General features: G+C 44.7%; 1 protein-coding gene across 4 annotated transcripts in view; it reads left to right on the top strand.

Moving 5' to 3' along the window:
* Nucleotides 1-25,790, top strand: part of adamtsl3 (ADAMTS-like 3) — a 143,590-nt gene that overhangs the window by 6,812 nt on the left and 110,988 nt on the right. For all 4 annotated transcript variants that reach the window (XM_080766725.1, XM_080766723.1, XM_080766724.1 and 1 more), the window contains exon 3: nucleotides 13,613-13,702. In XM_080766725.1, coding sequence (XP_080622851.1) covers nucleotides 13,613-13,702 — 90 coding nt within the window. The remainder of the gene's footprint in view (nucleotides 1-13,612; nucleotides 13,703-25,790) is intronic.

The raw sequence follows: 25,790 nt of genomic DNA, 5'->3' as shown, positions 1-25,790 counted from the left end.
GGGGGAACAGGTTGTAATTTGGCTGGCAGTTAGTGTGGATTATGACAAGCAGACCTGGGATCAAAATATATACGCTTGATTGCCGTTTTCCGTTCCAAAGGTATGCTGCAAGACTTGAAGCTCACCTTTTTTCTTTTTATTGTCTCTTTCATTGTCTCTGTTCACTTCACTAGTATTTCTCTGTAGTAGATATGTCTCTTCCTTTTTTTTGGCTTTCGCCTTTTATTTAATTTTTTATAGAGGGACAGACAGACAGTAGGCTGACAGGAAATAGGGGAGACAGATGGGGGGTGGCTTGCAGTAAAGGCCGTCGGGATCGGGAGTCGAGCCCGCGGCACACTGCCAGACTCGGACTACCGGCCAAGGTGCCTGGACCGCTGAACCAAAGCCCAGGCCTTTTGGCCTTTTTGATAGAGCAGCTACCAAAAAGTTTCACAAACATCTCCAAAGTTGTCCTCACACGCCCTCCACACTAAGAGATTAAGAGAAATGCACCCTGCATTGAATTATAATAAGATTCGTTTTTATTTCTGGAGCCAAAGGTTTCCGAAGACTTTCAACTTTCTTGCTGAAACTCTTTCCCATATTAATTTAAATTGGATTCTTGCATAATACTTAGACATTAATACTGATAGTGCAAAGAGGGTGAGTTTGTTTACTAGCTTTATCTTGTGTGTGTGTGTGTGTGTGTGTGTGTGTGTGTGTGTGTGTGTGTGTGTGTGTGGGGCAGTATTGATTTCGTCCACCCATCATCTTTTAGTCCACCCATCATCCATCTACAACTGCTTATCCGGGGGTCTCCTCCCAGTGGGACGTTGTCCATGCAATCTGTTCAGTTTCAATGGACGAGTGATTATTATTGAGGTACCAAAATAGGAGAACACAGACTTACAGTTCAATGCAGCAACAGTGAAAGTATTGGCTGAAAAGTATCTGGAAAACCCGGTCGACTGAAATGTAAGTTGGCGGAGTCTTGGTGGCGTCGTAATGGCATATTTTGCACTTGGTTGTGTGCTAGAGAGAGAGAGAGAGAGAGAGAGAGAGACTCCTGGACATACTTTGGTATATGTCATATCCCTGAACGGGTATGAACTAGTTATAGAAACGGAGAAAGTGAGAGTTGCACTCATCTATACCTCTGTGACTTCCTGTTAGCAGCACATACTGCCCGCGGGGCCTGGCTGGTGCCAGCCTACTTCCTGTCATCCTTCAGCCTGGCCCTTCAGCCTGACAGCTGTTCAAACACAGTCCCTGAATCTCCTCTTTATCGCCATCTCACCCACTTAACCCCCACCCACCCACCCAGCACCCAAAACAGACCAGCACAGCACCCTGCCCTTCCTCTCTCTCTCTCTCTCTCTCTCTCTCTCTCTCTCTCTGTGTGTGTGTGTCCTGGCCTGAACACAAACAACGGGCGGAAGAAGAAGTCATTTCAGCTTTTCCCTTTCAGCCTCCTCTGTAATGCCACACAGTGGCTATGAGCTATGGCCTCTCTCTCCCTCTCCCAGGAGGAATGCAGTCACACATCAGCCCATTGTGTACTTATAAGACCATGGAGCTGAGAATGGAAGGGCAGCCACGCTCTGCTGGGGAGAGGGAGGGAGTAGGGAGGGAGAGAGAAGGAGGGAGAGAAAGAGGGAGAGACATTATATTGGGGGGGGGGGGAAGCAATTTTCTCGGTTGGGTGGCACAGTTTGAGTTAAATCTGATTAATTGATGTAAAATGGACTTTGGACTTGTCAAATGTAATGGGAAATCTCAACACGATAAAAAGGCAACGTTTCCTTACCCTTTGCAACAGTTGGGCTCAGATTGGATGGCGCTGTGAAAATAAGGTTGAGAATCCAGTTAAATCCAATTGTAATATTCTTCAAATAGCCGAAAAAACATGACTACAATGTGACTAAAACTAAATGAAGTTTTATTCCAAACTCCAAAGACTATGACTAAACTAAAATCAAAATTTGCTGCCAAAAACAACAGCGCTGAGCAGGCCGCAGGGGTCTCCCTCCCCGGAGATGCTGCGGCGGTTGTCAAAGAAGAAAAGTGTTCTCTTATTCTTTCTAATTATTTGTTCGGCCCGAAATTTTTTGTTTGTTGTCATGATTTCTCACAACTCGAGTTGGCTTTGTACGACGCTTAAAAGGTCTTTAAATAAATACTTTTTGAAAAGTCTATGAGGAAAATAAACGGGGAATAATTTCCTGGGCCCGGGTATAGGGGCCGGACTGCGATGCTCTATAGCACAGCTCCGGGCCCAGGCGTAACATCGCCTGGTGGAACTGGACTGGGAAGGGACTGCGTCAGTCACTCGGTCCGTCCGTCCGCCCCCCCCCCCCGTGCTCCGTTCAGAGGAAACCCAAACGCGGTCGGGCCAGCCCAGGACCGATGGAGATATCCATCTGGAGTAATTAATGTAATGTTGACCATGTGACTGTCTGGCCTGAGCACGTTCTCAGCCTGCTCATTATTTATTCACAGTCCCCGCCCAGTGTTTATTATTCAGTAGTGGATTCATTACGTCTGGAATGCGGTTATCTCTTCACGGCGTTCCGCTGCGCCGCGGTTTGCAGGGTTTATTTTGATTCAGTGGCGTTCCCCTCTCTCCCCCTCTCTCCCCCCTCTCTCTCTCTCTCTCTCTCTCTCTCCACCTCGCTCCTTCTCTCCTACCCAGTTGTTAATTCCCCCGCTTATCCGTAGTCGGGTTGCGGGGGAAACGGCTCCACCAGAGAGCTCCAGACTTCCCTCTCCCTTTCAGTGGGACGTGCAATGAGGACCTCCCCTTACGGAGACGCTCGGGAGGCATCCTAACCAGATGCCCGAACCACCTAAGCTGGCTCTGAGTCTCTCTCGTGTGACTGAACTTCTCACCCTATCTCTAAGGGAGATAGCCACCCGTCTGAGAAACCTCATTTCGGTCTCTTGTATCCGTGACATTATTGTTGTGGTCATGAACGAAGGTTGCTCGGTAGACGGAGAGCTTTGCCTTCTGGCTCAGCTCTCTTTTCGTGACAACAGTGAGGTACTGCGACTGCAATACCGCCCTCTGCCGCCTCCATTCTCCGGCTGCTCCGATACTTAACCACTTAGAATGGGCTATTTCTGCACAATGTTAGCTGAAGAATAGGGTTATAGGGTTAAATTCAGCAGGTCAGGTATGGATAATTATGTCAAGATCAAGTTTAGGGATTCAATCTGTTCTTGTGGAGAAGATACTCATGTCCTTATTATTATTATTATTATTATTATTAGATTTATTACTACTACTTATGATATCTCTGAAGGTTCTCTTCTCCTGCATGGTGCCCCAAAACACATCCACATCTGCTGGACACACACACACACACACACACACACACACACACACACACACACACACACACACACACACCTCAGTTCAGGTTCAGTGTAAGTCCTGTTATTTCAGCCAAAGGTGAGAAGTGAAAAGATCACTTCATATACACACACACACACACACACACACACACACACACACACACACACACACACACACACACACACACACTGTATGCACGTTCATGTTCATATGTGGATGGATGTGCGCAAGTAGCAGAGTGCATGTGTGTGTGCGTGCGTGTGAAAAGCTCTTTCATACACATGGACAGTGTGTCCATTCACTCTGTTCCTGTCTCTCTCTGGGGCTCAGCCAATCAGCTGGCTGGAATCTGTCTGTGGCTCTGGAGCTCAGCCAATCAGCTAGCAGGAATCTGTCTGTGGCTCTGGAGCTCAGCCAATCAGCTGGCTGGAATCTGTCTGTGGCTCTCCTCCGCTAACATCTCTCTGCCCCAGTACATGTACTGTGTACTCTCTGTTAGGTTAGGGTGTGAGGTATAGGTTGTCGGTCTAATGACAGTCGGACCAATAGTATGTCTAAACTAAAGCCTGTACCCACCATTTGAAAATAGCAGTTCGTTGTAAATCTCACTATAATCTATTCTACACCTTCAATCACTTTATATCATTCCCAGCTGATCCAGGCCGTAGCTCTGTAGCTGAACTGGGGAAGGGGAGCACTTGATTGCCTTAGACAATACACACCCTTGCCGTGCGGGCGTCTAAGCACCGCCTGCGCTCCGCTCATATGACCGTGAATATGTGGCTCCGGGCAGCCTCGTAAAGACATCAGGCGCCTCCTATTCCCTTGTCACAGAGACTGAAAACAAGGAAGTGTGGCTCGCTCTGGTGGTGCAAAGCGTATATAGTTACTGTTTTAATTTAATGGTTTTTTTAGGTTAATATTGCTAAATGTTTGTAACCTGAGGAAGGTCGCAAGACCGAAGCGTTGCTCTCTTAACAAATAAATGCTCTTGAACCTAGCAAGTGGCGGTGTGTGGGTGTCCCTTCTTTCGCCTATGTTGTAACCATTTTAGAAAAGCAATGAGCCACGCGAGGTCCCAGCCTATACCGTGTATTTTATAATGGCTTGAGAGGCTTAATTGCTTTAATCTACAAGCTCACAATGTGTGACGATGTGACGCATTGTGTGCTTGTAGATTTCTACAACATTCTGTACTTTTACTCGGGTACATTTTGAACTGAAGTTCCCAAGTGGGAACTGGCCAAAAGGCAAAAACAAAATGACACTTCAATGCTAAATCGTACATGTCAAATTACACAACAGCATAATAATACATCCATGACATACCTCAAGAAACCTATATCTATATCTCCAAAACTGGTACACTAACCGGGGGCAATAAATTGTGCACAGAGCGAATACACAACGTACATTTTAAACAGGAAAAAAGGCTAGTACACATCCGAACATGTGCAGGTGATGGACTGTACATCTAAGATGATCCTTTTGAAACTTCTCAATGGAACTTTCAAGGCCAATTTTAGTCTGGATTGCAGGTCATTCCACGACCACCAGGGGCCAAAGAAAGCAAGACACTTTTTACCCCACTCAGATTTGAAGGCTGGTACTACACACCGTAGCCCCCCCCCTCAGATTTGAAGGCTGGTACTACACACCGTAGCCCCCCCCCCCTCAGATTTGAAGGCTGGTACTACACACCGTAGCCCCCCCCTCAGATTTGAAGGCTGGTACTACACACCGTAGCCCCCCCCCTCCAACCAGAAAGCAAGGTATTTGTAGCGCTCCACCCACTCTATGGGGATTCCATGTATAGAGCGGAGATGTTCACCGGGGCTGAAATAGCGTGCGGAGTGAACAACAAAGGTGTTATTGATGATATTTCATGTACTGTGACTTTAATAATGTCAAAATAGGTCAACGTTATCACATTTGGAAGTAATCTGATCATTTTACGATGTGTATATAGTCTGAAAAATCACACCTGTGTGAACTGAGTGGTGCAACTCCCCTTTCCCCCCTTCCCTCTTTCTCTCTCTCTCTCTCTCTCTCTCTCGCTCTCTCTCATTAGCAGGCAACAGTGCAGCACTATCTCTCTGTTTCTGGCACAACAGCGCCCCTACTGGTACTAATCGTCATACTGGTGCTCATTAACGTCACATAGGCGGACACATAGGTGAACCGGCGGACACATACAGTAGGTGAACACGGACATTGCTGTTCCTTGGAGTGGTTGCACCCCTCAAAAATACTAGGCGGATTTTCACATATTTCATTGATATTGATAGTCTTGCAATTCGATATTTAAAATAGATATTTGACAAGGGCATCTATAGGCTAAAATCCTTTAGTATGTCCTAAAGAAGACTCATGCTACATTTGGCACTTTTATCTGCAAGTGCACTATTCTCCTAAAAAAGTGCACTAAGCCACCAGACTAATAGCTTTTAGCTCTCTCTCTCTCTCTCTCTCTCTCTCTCTCTCTCTCTCTCAGAGTGTTTACTCAGAGTGGTGGTGTTTGTTGTCGGTAAGGAGGAGCAGTAAAAGGTTCCTCATAAAAAGCGTGACCCCTCAGTCAGACCTCTCTCTCTCCTCTATTACCTGCGCTGGGCTGCCTGCGGGCGTCGCACACCATTAAAACCCCTCCCCACGGGGGGTGGGGGGCATTAAAGCCTGCAGTGTCATTTGGACGGCCTCTCTTAACAACCATCCATCTCCGTAGAGATTAGGGATAGAGCGAGGAAGGGGCAGGGAAGGAAGGAAGGAAGGCGAGAGGAAGTGTTTCCATTTTTGCCGCAGAGGGAGGAGTAGGAATATTCCTCGTAGGACTGTGTTCTGTGGAGCAGTGTTGATGTCGTCGACTGGCAAATGTCAATTTTCCACTGACAAAAACTAGTTGGTGACTAAAACTACAGTATGACTAAATATATTGACAATTCCGTTGTTGGGGAGGGACTAGTGGAGAAGAGATCCAGTAGAATTCGTGATTTTACGTTTGTTGCGCTCAGGTGTTGCAATCTGCAACGGGAGCAAGTCTGACCCAACACTGCAGCAAATCACCAAAAACAGCCGATCTACAAGCATAAATGACAACTGACAAGTTTAGATCAGAGATCCATCTGCATCTATGAGAAAAAGGGAGTAAAATAAGTCGTTACACAACAAAAACAATCGGTATCGGCGAGTACTAAAAATTAAGTACTTGTACTCGTACTCGGTCTGAAAAAAATGGTATCGAGACAACTTTAGCAAGTTCGCTTCTCGCCCTCAGGGCGTCTTACTGGTTTTAGCTCTAACTGCCATGATTCCAGAGTCCACTGTCTCTCTGGGTCACTTGGAGTTGATTGAGTGGACTGCTGTGCGAGTCGTATTGTCTAGAGCCTCTTAATTATCTCAGGAAGCGAGTTGTTCATTTGATTTAAATAGCCTGTGAGTCACAGAGACACGCACGCACACACGCACACACGCACAATGCACAATTTACAACTTAGGCATTTAGCAGACACACTTATGCAAAGCGAGGCGTATGAGTGGCGCAGTCATTAAACGACAGGCTAGATGGTCAGGTATGAAGCAAAGAAAACAACGGCTAAGTAGCATCAGCGTGACACCATGCTGTTAAACAACAATCCCAGCGTCTGTATTTAACAACATGCTATCATGTCTAAATCACTGGTTCCCAAACTTTTTCATGTCAAGGACCCCCAAATTGATACTCATTAGCCTGCTGACCCCCATTTCAAAAGCTATGCCAGGGACCCCCATAAGAGAAGATTTTTACAGCTCTACCAGTGATTCTCACCCCGTTTAATTCCAAGGACCCCCAGTTTGACATGCATATTAGTCTACAGACCCCCATGTTTTAATGTCATTTCTATCTCTGGGACCCCAATTTATTTTGTAAAATCAATGTTAATTTAACTCTGAGAGTGTACAAATGGAACCAAATAGACCCGTCAGGGTCCATTTGGTTCCAAACTATCATTTACTGGAACTCCCTCAAGGACCCCGGGGGTCCCCGGACCCCACTTTGGGAACCACTGGTCTAAATAACAGTACATGACTTGTGTGGACAAGCACACAGCTATGTTATCCATCTAAATGACATTGTATTGTACATATTGTATTTTTGCAGGCCTTGATGGCTTCGTAATGGCTGATATTACACTTGGTTGCGTGCTGAAAATAGACGATCTACAAGCTCACAACGCGTCGCAGTGCGACACGTTCTGAGCTTGTAGATCTGCTATTTTCAGAGGGCAACCAAACTTGTCTTTTATTTTCTTCTCCACTCGTCCCTCCCAGTCATTTTACTCTATTTATTTTCTCTTCATTTGTCCACGAAAATCTCAGTATATTTAGTCTTGTGTGGAAAAACTTTTAATAATCCTAGCGGAAAGGGAAGCCAGCACTGTGTGTTTGTGGAACAAGTGATGCTAAAGTTAAACTCTATAGGTTGATTCTGCATGGTGTTAAAAATAGACAGTCTATTCAGACAGTGAGATGGGAAACGATTTCACCTCCATGTCACACCTGTCACCCTTCACCAGCTTCAGAAAGTATATCTATATTAAGAAACGATTGACTTACAGTAGCTGGGGAGGACGGAATAATCTGCTTTCCCATACTGTATGTTAAGTGAGGATGGGAATAAATATACTGTAGCTGTTCTTTTACCAGCCGCTGTGCAGTTATTTTCTTGCTTTTGTGTGTGTATGTGTGTGTGTGTGTGTGTGTGTGTGTGCGTGTGCGTGCGTGCATGTGTGCGTGTGTGTGTGTCCAGCAGAAGTGGACATTAACCCTGGTATGTAATGACCAATCACTCCGTGTGTATATTCGGCTGCAGGCACGGGCCGGACGGCACACAATACGAAAGACCCTGCTCCAAAACCCAGCCCTGTGGAGCTCCTTGGCCCAGCGAATTCACTAGATTGTCGGTGCATTGTCAGAAACAGTTCAGTAGATTGTCAGTGCATTGTCAGAAACAGTTCAGTAGATTGTCAGTGCATTGTCAGAAACAGTTCAGTAGATTGTCAGTGCATTGTCAGAAACAGTTCAGTAGATTGTCAGTGCATTGTCAGAAACAGTTCAGATCAGTAGATTGTCGGTGCATTGTCAGAAACAGTTCAGATCAGTAGATTGTCGGTGCATTGTCAGAAACAGTTCAGATCAGTAGATTGTCGGTGCATTGTCAGAAACAGTTCAGATCAGTAGATTGTCGGTGCATTGTCAGAAACAGTTCAGATCAGTAGATTGTCGGTGCATTGTCAGAAACAGTTCAGATCAGTAGATTGTCGGTGCATTGTCAGAAACAGTTCAGATCAGTAGATTGTCGGTGCATTGTCAGAAACAGTTCAGATCAGTAGATTGTCAGTGCATTGTCAGAAACAGTTCAGATCAGTAGATTGTCGGTGCATTAAGTCAGAAACAGTTCAGTCACTGTCGGTGAGAAAGGGGGGCGGGGCATTTGCCAAGGTGTTATTTATATGTTAGTTCTATTCAGATTCCAAAAGAGTTGGACATGGCACTACAGTTCTCAGTTGATGCCTCCTCCTGTTGCGCGAGCAACCATGGGGAAAAGGAATGACAAAAACCCTATTTGGCATGGAGACCCGAAGCGTTTCAGCGTTTGTTAAGGACACTTTCCGCGCTGTGTAGGCACGCAAGTACACATGTCACAAATCCTCAGTGTTAATTTATACGTTTGCAGAGAGAGAGAGAGAGAGAGAGAGAGAGAGACGAAGTGTTTATTTAGGTTGGTCTTGTTCAGGCACACTATATGGGCCTTTGGAAGTCATATAGTTCCAGCAGATGGTTGTCTGTCTGTGGGGTGGACTGAGGGTGGTGCTGGTGGGCGGAGGGCCGTTTGAAGGCTCTGTTTAGGCTAGATCTGAGTGTCAGGGTCGGAGTGTGTGTGTGTGTGTGTGTGTGTGTGTGCGCGTGTGCATACACTAGATGTGTGCAAGGCAGCATGTCTAGCGGCAAAGGTCAGTGCGTTCACGTCTGTCTCTATAACTATACCCTGACGCGCTCATGTTGAAATAAAAGTTAATTTCCTTCTTCTTACCTTCTGGTTTTATTTGGTTGCTTCTTACCACCCATTCAGGCCGGGAACCCCTTTTTTGGGGTTCTGTACAGTATGTACATCAGTGGTTCCCAAACTTTCAGGTCAAGGACCCCCAAATTGACACTAATTATCCCGTGGACCCCCATTTGAAAATATATGTCAGGGACCCCCATAAGAGAAGATATTTACGGCTCCAGCAGTGATTCTCAACCTGTTTAATTTCAAGAACCCCCAGTTTGACATGCATTAGTCTACAGACCCCCATTTAATGGCATTTCTATCTCTGGGACCCCCAATTTATATTGTAAAATCAATCCAAATGGACCTGTTAGGGTCCATTTTAGTTCCATTTGTACACTCTCTGAGTTACAGACCCATAAGGGTCCATTTGGTTCCAAACTATCATTTAGCTGGGGACCCCCTGGAATTCCCTCAGGTACCCCTGGGGGTCCCCGGACCCCACTTTGGGAACCATTGATGTACAGTATTCAAAAATGTTTAAAAAATGATGCTGCTGCCTGCTACAGTATATCAATATTTGAAGTTTTTCAGAAAACTTAGGTCAGGATTTAGAGGTGTTTTTATAATCGGCCTCAAGCCTAAATGGGTTAAATGACAATTACTTAATTGTACGAGAAATAGCGAAAATAGCTGATCTAGCTGAAAATGTGATCACCTCTAATGACAAATAATAATAATAATAATAATAATAATAATAATAAACTTTATTTATGGGGAAAGACGACATATTCATTGACTGGTTTTGGTTCCATTCATGAACGACTTGCTTGTCAACACCAGAGGGAGTTCAGTTCTGTGCAACCCAGATTCGGCTCAAACAAGGGTTTAAATTAATTTTGCTCCTATGCCACAAAAATGTGGAACGCCCTACCAACAGTCATTAAGATATGTGAATCCCTTGACTCCTTCAAAACCGCTCTCAAAGGGCACCTATATGCGGACAGCTGCAATTCGACACTGGCCCCTGTAAATAAAGTCTGAGTCTAGCCTTAACCTATGCTCTTGAGTCTTAACCCATTTAGACCTGAGAAAAGATTCTACAAATGCCTTCTAAATCCTGACAGTTTTCTGAAAAACTCATGTTTCTATGTCAGTGGTGCTCAAACATTTTCATGTCAAGGACCCCCAAAAAAATATAATTGGCTGCTGACCCTCATCTGAAAATATGTTGTTCCAGGGACCCTCCCCAGAAGCAAAGATTTGAGTTAAAATTTTCGCTCTGAAGAACATAATATATTGCAAATTTGCGACACGTTTTCATGATTTTTCAAAAATAGCAGACCTACAAGCTCGTAGCGCGGTACGAGCTTGTAGATCTGCTATTTTTCAATAGCTAAAGTATAAAATATGGTCTGTCTTACTTGACCTCTCTCTCTCTCTCTCTCTCTCTCTCTCTCTCTCTCTCTCTCTCTCTCTCTCTCTCTCGTCTATATTTTATAGTGCCATATTGTTGACAGTGGCACAGGGTCTTCACCAGCCTTCTGTCTGCAACCAAGGGCTTTTCACACACAGACCGTGACCTTTTCCTCTGTGAGGCTAAAGGTTTAGAATATAATTCTTCCTCTGTGAGGCTAAAGGTCCATGTAGGGAAAACGTGTATTTTCAGAAACTGTCAGGAAAGCACGAAGAGCTGGAATGGCACACCCTGTACCTCTACTTGATTCACATGTTTAGATCCTTTTTACTCTCGTAATTTTACGCTCTCAAGAGTTAGATTATTGTTAAAACATATATCTGAATTTGCCTGCATGGAATTATCCAACAAGACAACAAGACATTCTAAATCTTGGGTCTGAGATGCTCAAACCTCGTCAAATCGTGCTCCGCACGCTGCTCTCAAATGCTGAATAAGTAACGCGCCTTGATGTGAAAAGGGTTGAAACCCACTGCGCCAAAGAGTCAGAGAGGGTTAATAATAATAATAATAAATGGTCCTATAGCATCGAGCCAGCGCTCAGACAGTCCTCAGGGAAATGCATAGCAGTGTCTGAGTGGCTCTGAAAGCCTGTTGGAGTCACCGCTCACAGTCACCTTAATGTTAAATGATCTTAATGTTAAATGATCTCTGCACGCACGCACGCACAGACGGACACGCACGCACACAGAGTCACAGGCAGGCACGCACGCACGCACGCACACAGAGTCATAGGCAGGCATGCACGCACGCACACAGAGTCCCAGGCAGGCCTACACATCATTCCAGCACTCGTTCGTTAGTTTGCTAATCGCTTCTCCTCTCCTCCCGGCTGTGGATTATGCCGATTACTCACAACAAGCCTGCATGTGAAACACAAATGAGTCACCATACAATCTAATAAATCACAATGAAACATGAAGAATCAAGAGTTTTGAGAAGAGAAGTGCATAGCTGGGCTTATGAAGGAATCCGCTGAGAATTTCACAATAATAATAATAATACATTTAGCTGCAAGCAGCAATAAAGTGGGACCAATAAATAAGACAATGCGCAATCAGAACAATATTCACAAATAATCACGGGCTGAGTGGTCGGTACCCGGATTTGAACACACAACCTTGTGGTCGAAGGGCGAGAGCTCTACTGATTGAACTACACGGAGACAATCAGTGACTACAATGTAAACAGGAAAATCATTCAGTGTGTCCTCGTTTTGGGCATGTCATTATCCATTACTACAGTACAGTAGTGATAAGGCGGGACCAAGAAATAAGACAATACACAATAAGAACAAATAAGAATCACGGGCTGAGTTGTCGCTACCCGGATTTGAACCAGTGACCCTGTGCTCCAAAAATGAGCAGTGTCTGAGTGGCTCCGAAAGCCTGTTGGAGTCACCGCTCACAGTCACCTTAATGTTAACCAGCTGAGCTATGCAGACACAGTCAGTTGACTCATTCTACACAGTAACATCATTCAGTATTTTCGGTAACAACTGTGTCCTGGTTTTGGGGATGTATTTATCCATTACTACAGTGGGTTTTCATGTACAAACATGTGTTTTCATGCCAAATAGCTTTCAGTGCTATTTGGCATGACCCTCTACTATACTGTAAAGTGACATAAGTATATGACGCTTCACAAAACAGCAATTTTCATTGGCTCATAAAACCGTTTTCGTGCATTTTGATCAAAGATCCTGGGAGGAGATACATTTTAAATGTTTTTCATATAATTCAAAATGGCAGGTTATCTAAAGGTAAGAGGTCAAAAGTCAGAACACAAAAATTGTTCGGCATAAGGAGTGTCATTGCCAACGGTCAAAGTTAACATTTTCAATTGAGCGCTATAGCGCGAAGAAGAAGAAAAAGAAGAAGAACAAAAACATTAAGTGACCAAAGTCACTTTGTGACTGGGTTGGAAGATTGCGTGGAAATGCAACTCAATAATAATGTCTGTAACATGACGTGTTGGCTACTGGAGATGCGGCGATGACATGGATGACCAAGCAAATTCTCGAGTTTTAGTTCAGAGGAGAAAAAAAGCAATTCTCGGGTATGGCATGGAAGTGTGGCATTTGCATTTGCATTTCTTTCACCATTAGTAAACGCGGCAGTTTTACAGGCGGGTACAAAGGGCAGGGATGATTTGATTGGCTGAGCATGGAATGTGATGTTTGATATAATGTACTGTATGATGATAAGAGCGCCCCTGCACTTCACACCAGTGTGGTTTTTTGCATTTCTTCATTCAACAAAAGTCGCCAGTATTCATTTCCCCTCGCGTTTGTTTTTGTTTGCAATGGTTTTGAACAACATTCTTGATGTGTCATTCGGCCAACCAGAAACATGTTTTGAACGTTGGTGGACTTTAATTCGTCGTAGAGCCCGTCTAATCTGTCCGCTAATTTGCACGCATATCTTTAGGCACGGCCAAAGTCACCTTTACGCACGCACGCAACCTGCCAAGTGACCTGAGCTGGTTTGACATGCATGTTGACGCAACTCGTGCGACTGAGGATACAACTTCTCTCTGTGGAATTAGTAAACAGCGGAAAACCGGAAATTAGGCTCCCCTATAGGCCGGCTCATAATAACGGCACGGTATTCCAGCGCTCAACCAATCACAACGCATCTGTCATTTGTGTTTCCCCATACGACGTTGACAGTTCTCAAAGGTTTTCATAATGTTCAGTTCAGCACTCATTTGTTGTGTGTGTGTGTGTGTGTGTGTGTGTGTGCGTGTGTGTGTGCGTGCGTGTGCGTGTCAGGCCCACGGTGCAGCAGAGTTCCTGCCAGAGTTCGCCCTCTCCCCTCAGGGAACCTTCCTGGAGGAAACCACCTACCCATACGACGACCAGGTCAGTGCACACACACACACACACACACACACACACACACACACACACACACACACACACACACATGCACACGCATGCACCTGGAAGGGGGGACGCTGCAAAGCCACACAGATTGATTAGCAGGTCTCATCGCTAGATGAGAGAGAGAGAGAGAGAGAGAGAGGGCCGTGCCGTTTCAAATTAAGCTACAATGACATTAGCATGAACTTGGCAGGGTGGTTGGTTTTGGGTGGGTGCTGATGAGCTACATTTCTACATTATTTCTCTTCAGCGAACCCAGACATTCATGCTAGAAATCATTTGGTGCTTTAGGTCCTTTCAGAGGGGCAGTGTGTGACGCAGTCGTTGTCGCCTGGATCAACGACAGCTCTGCTCCAGGTCTGCTCATGAGGGGCGCGACAATCCAGATCTAGTCAGCCACGGGGCGTGTGCATGAAACGAGCACGCCCGCAACAATTTCATGGGACACACGTCAAAAACAACGCAGGCCTCTCATTACTATGGGATTACTATGTGCGTTAATTGAATCGCTGCCCATCAGAAAGTACCTACAGTATATCTATGTAGGCCTACAGTAGAGCAAGGAGCACATGGAAACAAAGTAGATAATCTCTGTCTGTCTGTCTGTTGTTCCCTCAGAGCATCTCTGGTCTGTTGTTCCCTCAGAGCATCTCTGTCTGTCTGTTGTTCCCTCAGAGCATCTCTGGTCTGTTGTTCCCTCAGAGCATCTCTGGTCTGTTGTTCCCTCAGAGCATCTCTGGTCTGTTGTTCCCTCAGAGCATCTCTGTCTGTCTGTTGTTCCCTCAGAGCCTTGTTTGTGTTCAATGAGGACGATCAGGCAATGTGCAGCTATACCCAGTTGTACAAATGTTTAAAACAATCCACATTGCTGCTAAAGCTTCGCTGCATGTTTTAGCACCGCCGACGTGCAATTAGTGGATATTGAACTTTTGTGGTTTGTACGCACCCACCCACCCGCACGCACGCACTCACGCACACTCGCACTCAATGCCCCCATTCTTCTTGTGTGCAACTTCTGTAATATGGAACACACCCACCCACTCGTTTTGATTGAATAAAACAGCGGTGTGGTAACGCGATCCATCTGGCACAGGAGGAGAGCGGTTAATAAGGAGATCTCAGCCCGCTCTGCGTTGGACTCCCGCTCGTCCACGTGTATACATGCCGTAGTAAATCAGGTTAGAACAACTCCGAGAGTACATTGTGTTTTTCGAAAAGCCCTCGCAGCTGACAAACATCATACAAATGATCCTCAACGGAAACACAGAGACCTTTGTTTTGGATCACGGAGTGGACTTGGATGCGTCGTCATTATACGGAATGCTCTGGTTCTTCTGGCCGCTCGGTGTAATATACGGAATGCTCTGGTTCTTCTGGCCTGCTCTGTGTAATATACGGAATGCTCTGGTTCTTCTGGCCCGCTCAGTGTAATATACGGAATGCTCTGGTTCTTCTGGCCCGCTCTGTGTAATATACGGAATGCTCTGGTTCTTCTGGCCCGCTCGGTGTAATATACGGAATGCTCTGGTTCTTCTGGCCTGCTCTGTGTAATATACGGAATGCTCTGGTTCTTCTGGCCCGCTCAGTGTAATATACGGAATGCTCTGGTTCTTCTGGCCCGCTCGGTGTAATATACGGAATGCTCTGGTTCTTCTGGCCGATGTGGAGCGCTGTCAGAACGGAGCGTAGTGCCAGACTGCCGCTCCAGTCCGGTCCAGTCTCCGTTGCATCCGTCAACTAAAACTAAGACCAAAAATGTCCGTCCACTAACTTTTTTCCACTGACTAAAACTAAATGGAACCTAAATGAAAACTAAAACTAACTAAAACTAAAATGTTAGGAAGGGACTATAGTGGACAAGAGATCCAGCGTAAGTCATTTTACACTAGGTTGCATGCTGAAAATGGCCGATCTGCAAGCTTGTGAGCTTGTAGATCTGCTATTTTCAGCAAGTGTAAAATTAGGCATTACGTAATACGACGGCATCAATGCCCGCCAAAACACATTTTTGTCGACTAAATCATCTGTAGATTTAGTCGACTAACATCTTATAATATTTAGTCGACTAAAAGTAGACTAACACTAGAACATTCCGGGTAACTATAATGTGAGGTACTAAAATGCACGAAGCAAAATTTCTAATATTGCTTCGTTATTGTGGCCTCTTTATATATCGGTGGTTCTCAAACCTATTCATGTCAAGGACCCCCAAATCGACATTTATCAGCCCGCGGACTCCCATGAGAAAACATTTGTATGGCTCTAGGTAGCAGTGACTCTCAATCATTTGGATTTTAAGGACCCCCAGTTTGGCATGCATAAGGCTACGGACCCCCATTTAATGCCATTTCTATATCTCTGGGACCCCCAATTTGTATTGTAAAATTTACGTTACTTTAACTCGGAGCGTACAAATGGAACCAAATGGACCCGTCAGGTGTAGGATGAATGTAGTTGTTGAGCGGCAGGAATGTGTGGGGCGTGCGTTCAGCGTTGTCTTCGTCGACTAAAAATAAGACGAGAAACAACATGAAAACTAAGCTAAATGTATTGGAAATTTCGTCAACAGATTAGACCACTAGACTATTTATGTAGACTAGACTAAAATGTTAGGAAGGGACTAGTGGACAAGAGATCCAGTATAAGTCATTTTACACTTGGTTGCATGCTGAAAATAGCAGATCTACAAGCTCACAACGCGTCGCGCTGCGACGTGTTGTTAACTCACAGTTAACAGTCTTTGTAATGAGTTGTGCTGTACTGTAATTCTGCAAACTGTTAATAAATATTTAAATCAATAAATCAATCAGTCCTCTTCGGGTTTTGTTTCCTACATTTGGTTTGACTTTGAAATTAATATTTCAAATCATTTTCCAAAAAAAAAAATCCCCCCAAAAAAGCGTCATGGAAAATATGAAAGAAAAATATTTAAGAAGTAGTGAAAATAGCTGATCTACAAGCTCACAATGTGGCACGAAGCGACACGTTGTGAGCTTGTAGATCTTGCTATTTTCACTATGTTTGGGGTGAATATATAATTTCTGTTTTAAAGTTTGGGAACCACCACTGCCTGCAATGTTCCTGGAACCTTTCATCCCCGTTAAGAGTTTGTTTCTGGCGAAGCGAGCTCCCGTGGACGGAGTGATCGGTATATTGTGCAAATGGAGCCAGTTTGTATCGTAGCCTACAAAACACAAAGTCGAATCCCACTGTCTTCCCTTTGCAGCTGGAGCTCACTTGGTTAGAGAGAGAGAGAGACTCTGGACTGGTTGTTCATTTGATATCTCAGGCTATGACTGACTGACTGCAGGCCTTGGATCACTTTGAGCCTTTGAGGTCATCGTTGCACAAATGAGAGACATCAAGGCATACCAAGTCAATTACCCCGTTAGCTGCTGGGATTAACTCATTGGCTCTAGAATTTATAACGCATCAAATTGTCAGGCTCCTTCTTTTCACAGCATATATAGCTATATAGTCTTGTGTAGCGTATAGGAACGACATTCTTTCTTTCTTTGTACTTTAAAAAAAAATATTCCACGATTTTTGTAATCCATTTTTTTCCACCGAGTGTCAATTTGCTGTAATGTAATCCTGGGACGCTATACACACACACACGTGGTGTCGTGGGATTAGGGCCAGGTCTACCATCTGGGCACTTTGGGCACGTGCCCAGGGGCCCTTGGACACCAGGGGCCCTTGGACACCAGGGGGGAGACCAATAATAGAGGAGACCAGTAATAGGCCAATATAACGGCATAAAACCTCCACAAAACGGCCCAAAACAGCCAAAATTTTACGCGTGCATGTGAAGGGGGGCCCTTCGAGCTTCAGTGCCCAGGGGCCCTCAGAGGTGTTAATCCGGCCCTGAGCGGGAACCCCCGAAACCAATGGTGACTCACAGGTTAGCGAATAGTGCCATTAGGTAAAAACACATCATTGGCAGATCAATGAGTTAAGTTACAAGACGTTGCTGGCCTGGCCTGGAATCGTACCTGGGACAACTCTGGCTCCCCAGGCGGGCTCACTAACCACTCAGTTATGCAGTGTTGTTTTTGGCAGCACTTTTTTTATTTTAGTTTTAGTCGTAGTCTCTTGAATAGTTTTAATTAAGTTTTAGTCACATTTTAGTCACCTGGAATGTTTTAGTTTTAGACGACTAAAACTACAGTTGATTTAGTGGAACAAAATGTATTATAGCTAAATAGCTAAAGTATAACATAATGCTTGAAACACCAAAAGGGGATCCTTCCCAGATCGGGTTAAAGAGCCAGCAGAAGGATCCATATAGCTCCGAACAGACAATATAATATATAACAGCCATGTCAGGAACACTTACAATAATCGAGCACGGCAATGAAAAAAAGGATATGAGATATGAGAGAAAGTCCTGATCTGGGCTTTTCTGTAATGGGAATATGCATGCACGGCACACACGCACGCACCAATACAGACAAAAGTTAGGCCTATAATACTTCTTCTGTGGGAGTGGAGACTAATAGTTGTGACTAATAATACTTCCTCCCAATAGTTCCCCAAGGCCTCGATAGGAGCCTCTTTCTGCTCGCTTCAGACAGGCATAAACATAAATCAACCACCAGACATGATATATATGTGGGTTTCATTTTGTTCATTTCCACCGGTCCATTCTGCTAAACTACAGTATATATCCTTACGTGTGAAGGTTTCAATGTACACATTTTTTGTTTGTTTGTGTGTGTGTGTGTGTGTGTGTGTGTGTGTGTGTTCCAATACATGTACTTTATATTTACTCTAAATTATGTTTTCCTATATCATTTTCTTCAAATTATATTTGTGTTTAGCCTTGTTTAGCCTTTGGTAAACTTTTTGCCATCAATTGGGTAAACATATGTGACAGTTTCTGACCGAGGCTAAGTCATTGAATTTATTTTTACTTTTCTTTGTTTCATGTCATATGAAAGCAGGGAATCATAGCTTCAAATTGATATATTCGTTGTTCAGTTTGAGCCACCAGTTTTGGAGATGTGGCTTATAGAGTAATGTCTTGAAAATGGCGAGTTGAGAAAACATCTCTAACATTACACCTAGCTACATGTTAAGCATTTATTTCATATTTACATGTCGATTTCAGCTCTGACATTTATTTCAGACATGCTCTAGTATGTGAAGAGTCTATTAACTTGTATTCATTTTGGATTAAAAAAAAAAAAAGAGGAGAAAACTTCTCCTCAGTTTGTCTTGCTGCCATGACTATCTCTCTCTATCAAAAAGAGGCACATATACACAAAGGTGATGATTGATTTAATACTTTATTAGACCGAAATGCAAACAGCACAGTACAGTCATACACTTGGTCTAAAAGGGGTTTGAATCCCTGATCCAAGTGCCTTCTGCGGAGAGCAGGCAGACGAGCGGTAGCATTAGCCACGGTATGCACAGAATGCAGGAGCGTTGTCCAGGTGGAGTGCATGGGGAACGTTATTAGCGCTGCGCTGCGGCGTGCGCTCGTAAAATCCTTCCCCTTGTTACGGAGGTACTCAGCCAGGCTGACGGGAAACAATCACACTGTGCACGAGAAGCAGTGCCTCCTCCTCAGTTGGCCTGGAAGAGCAGCCAACAGAAACAACAGAAAGTGCTAGAACAGTGCCCATTGGGCAGCGGAGCGGCCTACTCGTGAATGATTGGAAATGCATCGCACATCCAGTCATGCAATGGTACACACAGGCTCTCACAGTTATGCAGTGATTTGTTTTATGCAGAATTATGTGTGTGTCTGTATTCCTTGTCTGGCCATGCTGGAAACTGGCGGCGGCACACGCAGCATTGTGATGTCAGAACAACATTGTGATGTCAGAACAGGCCAGCTCCATACTGTATATGGAGATCTATAATCTATCAATTGGCTAATTTGGGCCCTACTGTCCAGAGCCTGGGGTGGAGGCTTTTGTCCTGGTTCTGGGCAACTGGATATGCGACGGACTCTACACCGGGCACTGCACTCCCTGTGGTGGTGTGGGAACGTGTGTGTCGAGTTTGAAGTCGGTGGGGCGAACGGTTCTCGAGTCACATGGATTACAGATGTACGTACACACAGATACCTTTGTTGCAATTATAGTTATAGTTATTAAGATATAGTTTCTGACCGCAACGGAGGCCCGCTGTCTCAAGCGAACTGGAGCCACGGACGTGCCACACCACCAAGCGACTTACCATGCCGAACGTTGCAAAGTTCGATTGAGACGCCGTCACCGTCCGAGATGCGCCCCGATAGGCACAGAATAGTAACTAATGTCCTGGCCAGAGTGTTTTCCTCCCAACTGCCACTCAAAGTGGCTACTGGCCAATCACAGCTCGCCATTTGCAGAAGCTGTATAGTATTTGGAATGACGCCTCCCCGCACCGCACCTTCCCCACACGTCTCTGACGTTCTGGGAACTTGGACTTGGTGCTTTATCGATACCGGTTACAATAACAGTGAGCTGTGCCGGCCAGGCCGAGGTGTGAGTGACAGACGGAGGCCCGGGCACGCAGACAAACACTCTATTGTGCGCCATGCACGTTCTGGAAGCAGCTTTCTGAGCGGACCGGAGTCAAGCGGGAAGTTGTGGTCGCGGCCCTAATGGCTAATAGCTCCACTGCTTGTTTTTTAAGGTGACACGCCGGAGACGTGATACCCCACAGCCCCCCCGAAGCCGCACTGTGGTCTGTGGTGTGTGTGTCTGTGTGTGTGTGCGTGTGTGTGTGTGTGTGTGTGTGTGTGAGAGAGACAGACAGCCTGTGTACTCTGGTGCGTGTGTGTGAGACAGACAGATAGACTGTGTAGTGCGTGTGCATGTGTCAGACAGACAGACAGGCAGACAGGTTGGCATATTGATTCATGGTGATGAGATTAGAACTGTGTCCTCCTGGCCCCGCACACAGCTTGAATACCAAGTCAGTCTCTTGGAGTCTCTTGGGGGGGGGGGGGGGGGGGGTGTGTGTGTGTGTGTGTGTGTGTGTGTGTGTGTGTGTGTGTGTGTGTGTGTGTGTGTGTGTGTGTGTGTGTGTGTGTGTGTGTGTGTGTGTGTGTGTGTGTGTGTGTGTGTGTGTGTGTGTGTGTGTGTGTGTGTGTGTGTACAAATGGAACTTAACAGGTCCATTTGGTTCCATTTGTACACTCTCAGAGTTAAATTAACATTGATTTTACAATATACATTGGGGGTCCCAGAGATAGACATGCTGTTAAAATGTGCGTCCGTAGCTTAAAGCATGTCAAACTTCTCATCAATCGCTTAAAGTGATTTTGATCGTTTAATGATAATGAAAAACAAACCCGTCTGAGTCTGTGCCTTCAAACCCAACTTCAGTTGTACTGTAGCTCTTGTGCATGTGTATGCACGCACGCACGCAGGCAGGCACGCAGACAGGCAGACATGCAGGCACGCAGGCAGGCAGACAGGCAGGCACGCAGGCAGGGTACGCAGGCACGCAGGCAGGCAGGCAGGCAGGCAGACAGGCAGGCAGGCAGACAGGCAGGCAGGCACACTGGCAGGCAGACAGGCAGGCACGCAGGCAGGCAGGCAGGCAGGCAGGCAGGCAGGCAGGCAGACAGGCAGGCACGCACACTATACACACGCACACTCTCAATCCCCAGATATGCAGAATCAAAGGTTTTTTTTCCCGGTACTTCTTTGTGTTGCCATAGCAACAGGCCAGGAGCAGAGTGAGTGAGTGGCGATGTAATCTTAACTGAAGTATCCAAACCAATCTGCTGTGCCCGCCCACCTGTGGTGGAATTTACTTTACTTGAGTATTTCCAATTTCCAATACTTTGTTAAAATTAGATACTTTGTTGATTTTTATTATAATTATTACAAAACATAATATATACATTTAATTGGCCATTGGGAAATGGCTGATCTATACAAGCTCACAATGTGTCTCGACCGTCACAGGTCGAGACACAAATGGCATATCTACAAGTTCGCAATGCGTCACAGCATTGCGAACTTGTAGATCTGCTATTTTTGTCCCCTACGGGATTTCAGCCCCTGCCTCTCTAACACTCTGCACGTCCCTGACTAAGTACATTTTGATGCCAATACTCCGCTGTGCGCGCGTGGACTGCGGACCACTCGTTGAAAAGCACTGATGTATAGATGAATGCAAACTTGCAAAGAGTGTGTGAAGGTGTGTACAGTATGTGTTAGTATCAGTAGGATCAGAGAATCTTGAAAATAAGTGGTTACAGTAGTCCTACAGGATATTAATCCACCAGTGCATTCCATTGTGTTTTTACAAAACAGCCATGTGGACGCATGACTTTAATTTCCACTCGGAAATTTTTATTTTTTATTATTGGTTGTTTATTTAGTTTGGGTTGATAAAAAAAGCGTGTTTTGACTCAGGCGGTGAGGCTGCAAGAGCCAATGGGCTTTCCACCTCGCACTTGGAGGAGGAGGAAATCTACACACAGTCACCCAGACACCCACCAGAGATTTTATTTTATTTCGTTTATTTTTATTTTATTTCAGAAAAATATAATTTGAGGGCTACACAGCGCCGCCCTAAGGACCAGGTTCCCCAGCGCTGCGTGAAAAGAGGAGTTAACGGGCAATTATGGGCACTAGATTTGCCCGTAAACCTCAAGTTTAGCAGCATATACAGTAATATACGGTAATATACAGGTGTGATGGTACAATTCTGGAGTTTGTTGGAAAGTTTAACGGGAGTTTCCTGTAATATACACATCCGTATTCCATGCTTTTTGCACAGTGCAGGCGGGGGCCTGCTAATACTTTTGTAGTTTTAGTAGTAGTAGTACTCATTTTAAATTCCGGACTTTTATTTGTAAAGAGTATTTCTATGAATGCAGTATACAAAATTTGAGTACTTTCTTTCTCCACCACTGTCTCCCACCCACCAGACACTTTCTATGACATATTGTGCAGTCCGATTCTTGGCAATGAGCCATACTGTATATACAGAACCTAGCTGTATGCATAGTTGAGTGATCGGTAATTATTTTATGAAGGAGAAACTATATGAATAATGTACCATACTGTATGAAACTATATTAATAATGTACCATACTGTATGAAACTATATGAATAATGTACCATACTGTATGCATTCAATCTCTGTGCAGCATTACGCACAATCGTCATCATTTTTCAACCGCGGTCGAGATCATGGATTTCACAATGCCACGCCGGACTTTCCGGTCCTTCATTGCCATCCCCAGTTCCTGCTTACTGATGCATGTGTCCCTAGCGATGACATCAGGGAACGACATAATTTTCTACCTCTGGTCTGCTTTGAGGCAGGACTTCAGAGAAGAAGGGAAGATATAATACATTGTCAGCTCTGTAGCAGTGGTTGGCAAACTGTGTTCTTCTGGATCAGACTATTGAAGAAACACAGGGAAGGTTGCCGTATATTAGATTATATTAGATGCCATGGTAACATATTATGTTGACATGGGAGGGAGAAACATGTATGTTATTGTAACTTAAGCCATATTATGGCTTACAATAAATACATACATTTTTCTCCCTCTAGCTTTGAGATATAAGGCATGATGAGTGAGGCAACGTCCCTGGCCAGTGGGTTTTTAAAGTAAGTATGTGTACTCTGTGGAGTTGAATGTTCTCCCCGTGTCCCCTAGGGTAGGTACCCTCACAAAAAACATGCAGTAATCCTGGTCTCTAAACTACCTCCCCTGGCCAGCCGGGGTGCCTGATGGAGGGGAAAGGAATTGGTTGGAATAACGTGTTCCTTCCACGCGCTACGTCCAACCAGGGAAACTCCCCCCTGTCAGGTGTAAAGGAGCAACTTGGACACTCATGCATGAGTTCAAGTCCGTTGCTCTCCCCAGGTTGGCAGAGGGTGTGTAGAGCCCAGGATCACATTAGATAATTGACACATGGGGTGAAAAATGGGTTACACAATCGTGGGATAAAAATTATAGAGAAAAATAAGTAAGTTTGATCATTCATTTTGGGTAATTATTACATTACCCAATTCAACCCTATATACATTTCGGCCAATTTAAAATAGTGTTCAATACATTTGAAAACGTGTGTCAAAGTGGGACATTCTACACATACGGTCTAGCTACTTTTGGTACTTTTAAGTACATTTTGATACCAACACTTTTGTGCTTTTATACTCGAGTAAATTTTATTTATATAATTTATTGTACTATATACTTTCACTTGTATTTCTAAATTAGTACACAAAAGGGAGTTACTGTTCTTTTCCACCACTGTCCCTTGCCAACATTTTCTAGTTCTTCTTGAGGCTGTTTGTCCTCACGACATGGGAAAGGGCCGGGAACGAGGTTAGTTCTAGGGCCTTTCCAAGAAAGACGAGGCCCTTTTAATTTCATCCAAGGCTGTGGACATCGGTGTTGTTTTTGGCAGGAATTTTTTGTCAACTAAATCTACAGTTGACCTCGACTAAGGTGTATTTTGGCGGGCCTTGATGCCGTCATGATGACTGATTTTACACTCGCTGAAAATAGCCGATCTACAAGCTCACAACATGTCGCAGCACAACGCATTGAGAGCTTGTAGATCTGCTATTTTCAGCATGCAACCAAGTTTAAAATGACTTATACTGGATCTCTTGTCCACTAGTCCCCTCCTAACATTTTAGTCTAGTTTTTATTTGTTGCCGAAATTGTCAGTATATTTAGTCTTAGTTTTAGTCATCATAGCTTAGTTTTCATTTAGTTTCCATTCAGTTTTCGTCAGTGAAAAAAGGTAGTTTTAGTTTTAGTCGATGAAATCAACACTGGTTACTTGGAATGTGTCTCTGTCTCTGCATACTTGGCACAGTCGCAGCCCCACTCCCAGTGACACAGTACACAGTCGCAGCCTCACTCCCAGTGACTCAGCACACAGGGGGTTGTATTTTGTCTTAAGTACCAGGTCTTATTCCCTAACTTGAGTAAACTAAAGACCTGGAGGCGTGATCAATGCTCTTTGGCCACTCGGAATAGCCAAATGGCATTGACCACTCCCAGTGACACAGTACACAGGGAGTTCACAGTCGCAGCCTAACTCCCAGCGACACAGCACACAGGGAGTTCTGCATTTCTAACACCTTGTTACAGCCAGGGTTGATTTTGTTGACTAATACTGTGACAAAAAAAATGTCATCGACTACCATTTTTCACTGACGAAAACTAAATGGAAACTAAATTAAATCTGAGCTATGATGACTAAAACTAAGACTATATATATTGTATTGTATATATAATTTCGTCAACAAATAGACTAAAAGACAAAAATGTTAGGCAGGGACTAGACTAGAGGACAAGATATCCAAGTAAAAGAAACAAGTCATTTTACACTTTGTTGCATTCTGAAAATAGCAGATCACAGCAGATCTACAAGGTCACAACGTGTCACAGCGTGACACGTTGTGAGCTTGTAGGGCTTTTTCAGCAAGTGTAAAATCAGCCATTACGACGGCATCAAGACCCACAAAATAAAACAAATGTCTTGACAAAATCAACTGTACATTTAGTCGACTAAAATCGAATGACATTTTTAGTCGACTAAAACTAGACTAACTGAAATGACAATTTTAGTAAAACTAACTAAACAGAATGTGACTGAAACTAAATGAAAACTATTAAAGATAACAAAGAAATACATCACATGGATGCACCTGGAACGTATCCTCAGTGATGTATCCTGAGGTCAACAGGGTTTCGGGTCTACCAACATCATACCCCTCACTCAGGCGACCCAGCCGGGTTGATCAAATCTCGATTTACGTCCAAGTAGCTACCCTCGATCAGTCCATCAGGGAATGAGCAAGGCCACACAATCCGTTGCTCCGGAACTGGACTGGGAGAACCAGATTCTGGCATGTGGAAGGACCAGGCTCTGTGGGTTGACTCCTGTCCGGGTCCCTCCTACGTCTCACCAGGCCCAGGACCTGTGCGTTGCACCAGACTCCTGCAGCACCAGGCACTTCATTCAGGAGTGGTGGATTATAATGGCCCTCCTAAAGGCCTCACTGAGGTTTGTTGGGCTTCCTCCTCACGGAGGAAGAGACTATGACTAAAACTAAAATCAAAATTTGCTGCCAA

This window comes from Protomyctophum bolini, assembly GCF_963924005.1.
Source record: "Protomyctophum bolini genome assembly, chromosome: 1".
NCBI classification, from domain to species: Eukaryota; Metazoa; Chordata; class Actinopteri; order Myctophiformes; family Myctophidae; genus Protomyctophum; species Protomyctophum bolini.
Note: the sequence above shows the minus strand (reverse complement) of the source record. Positions and strands in the feature narration are given on the sequence as shown.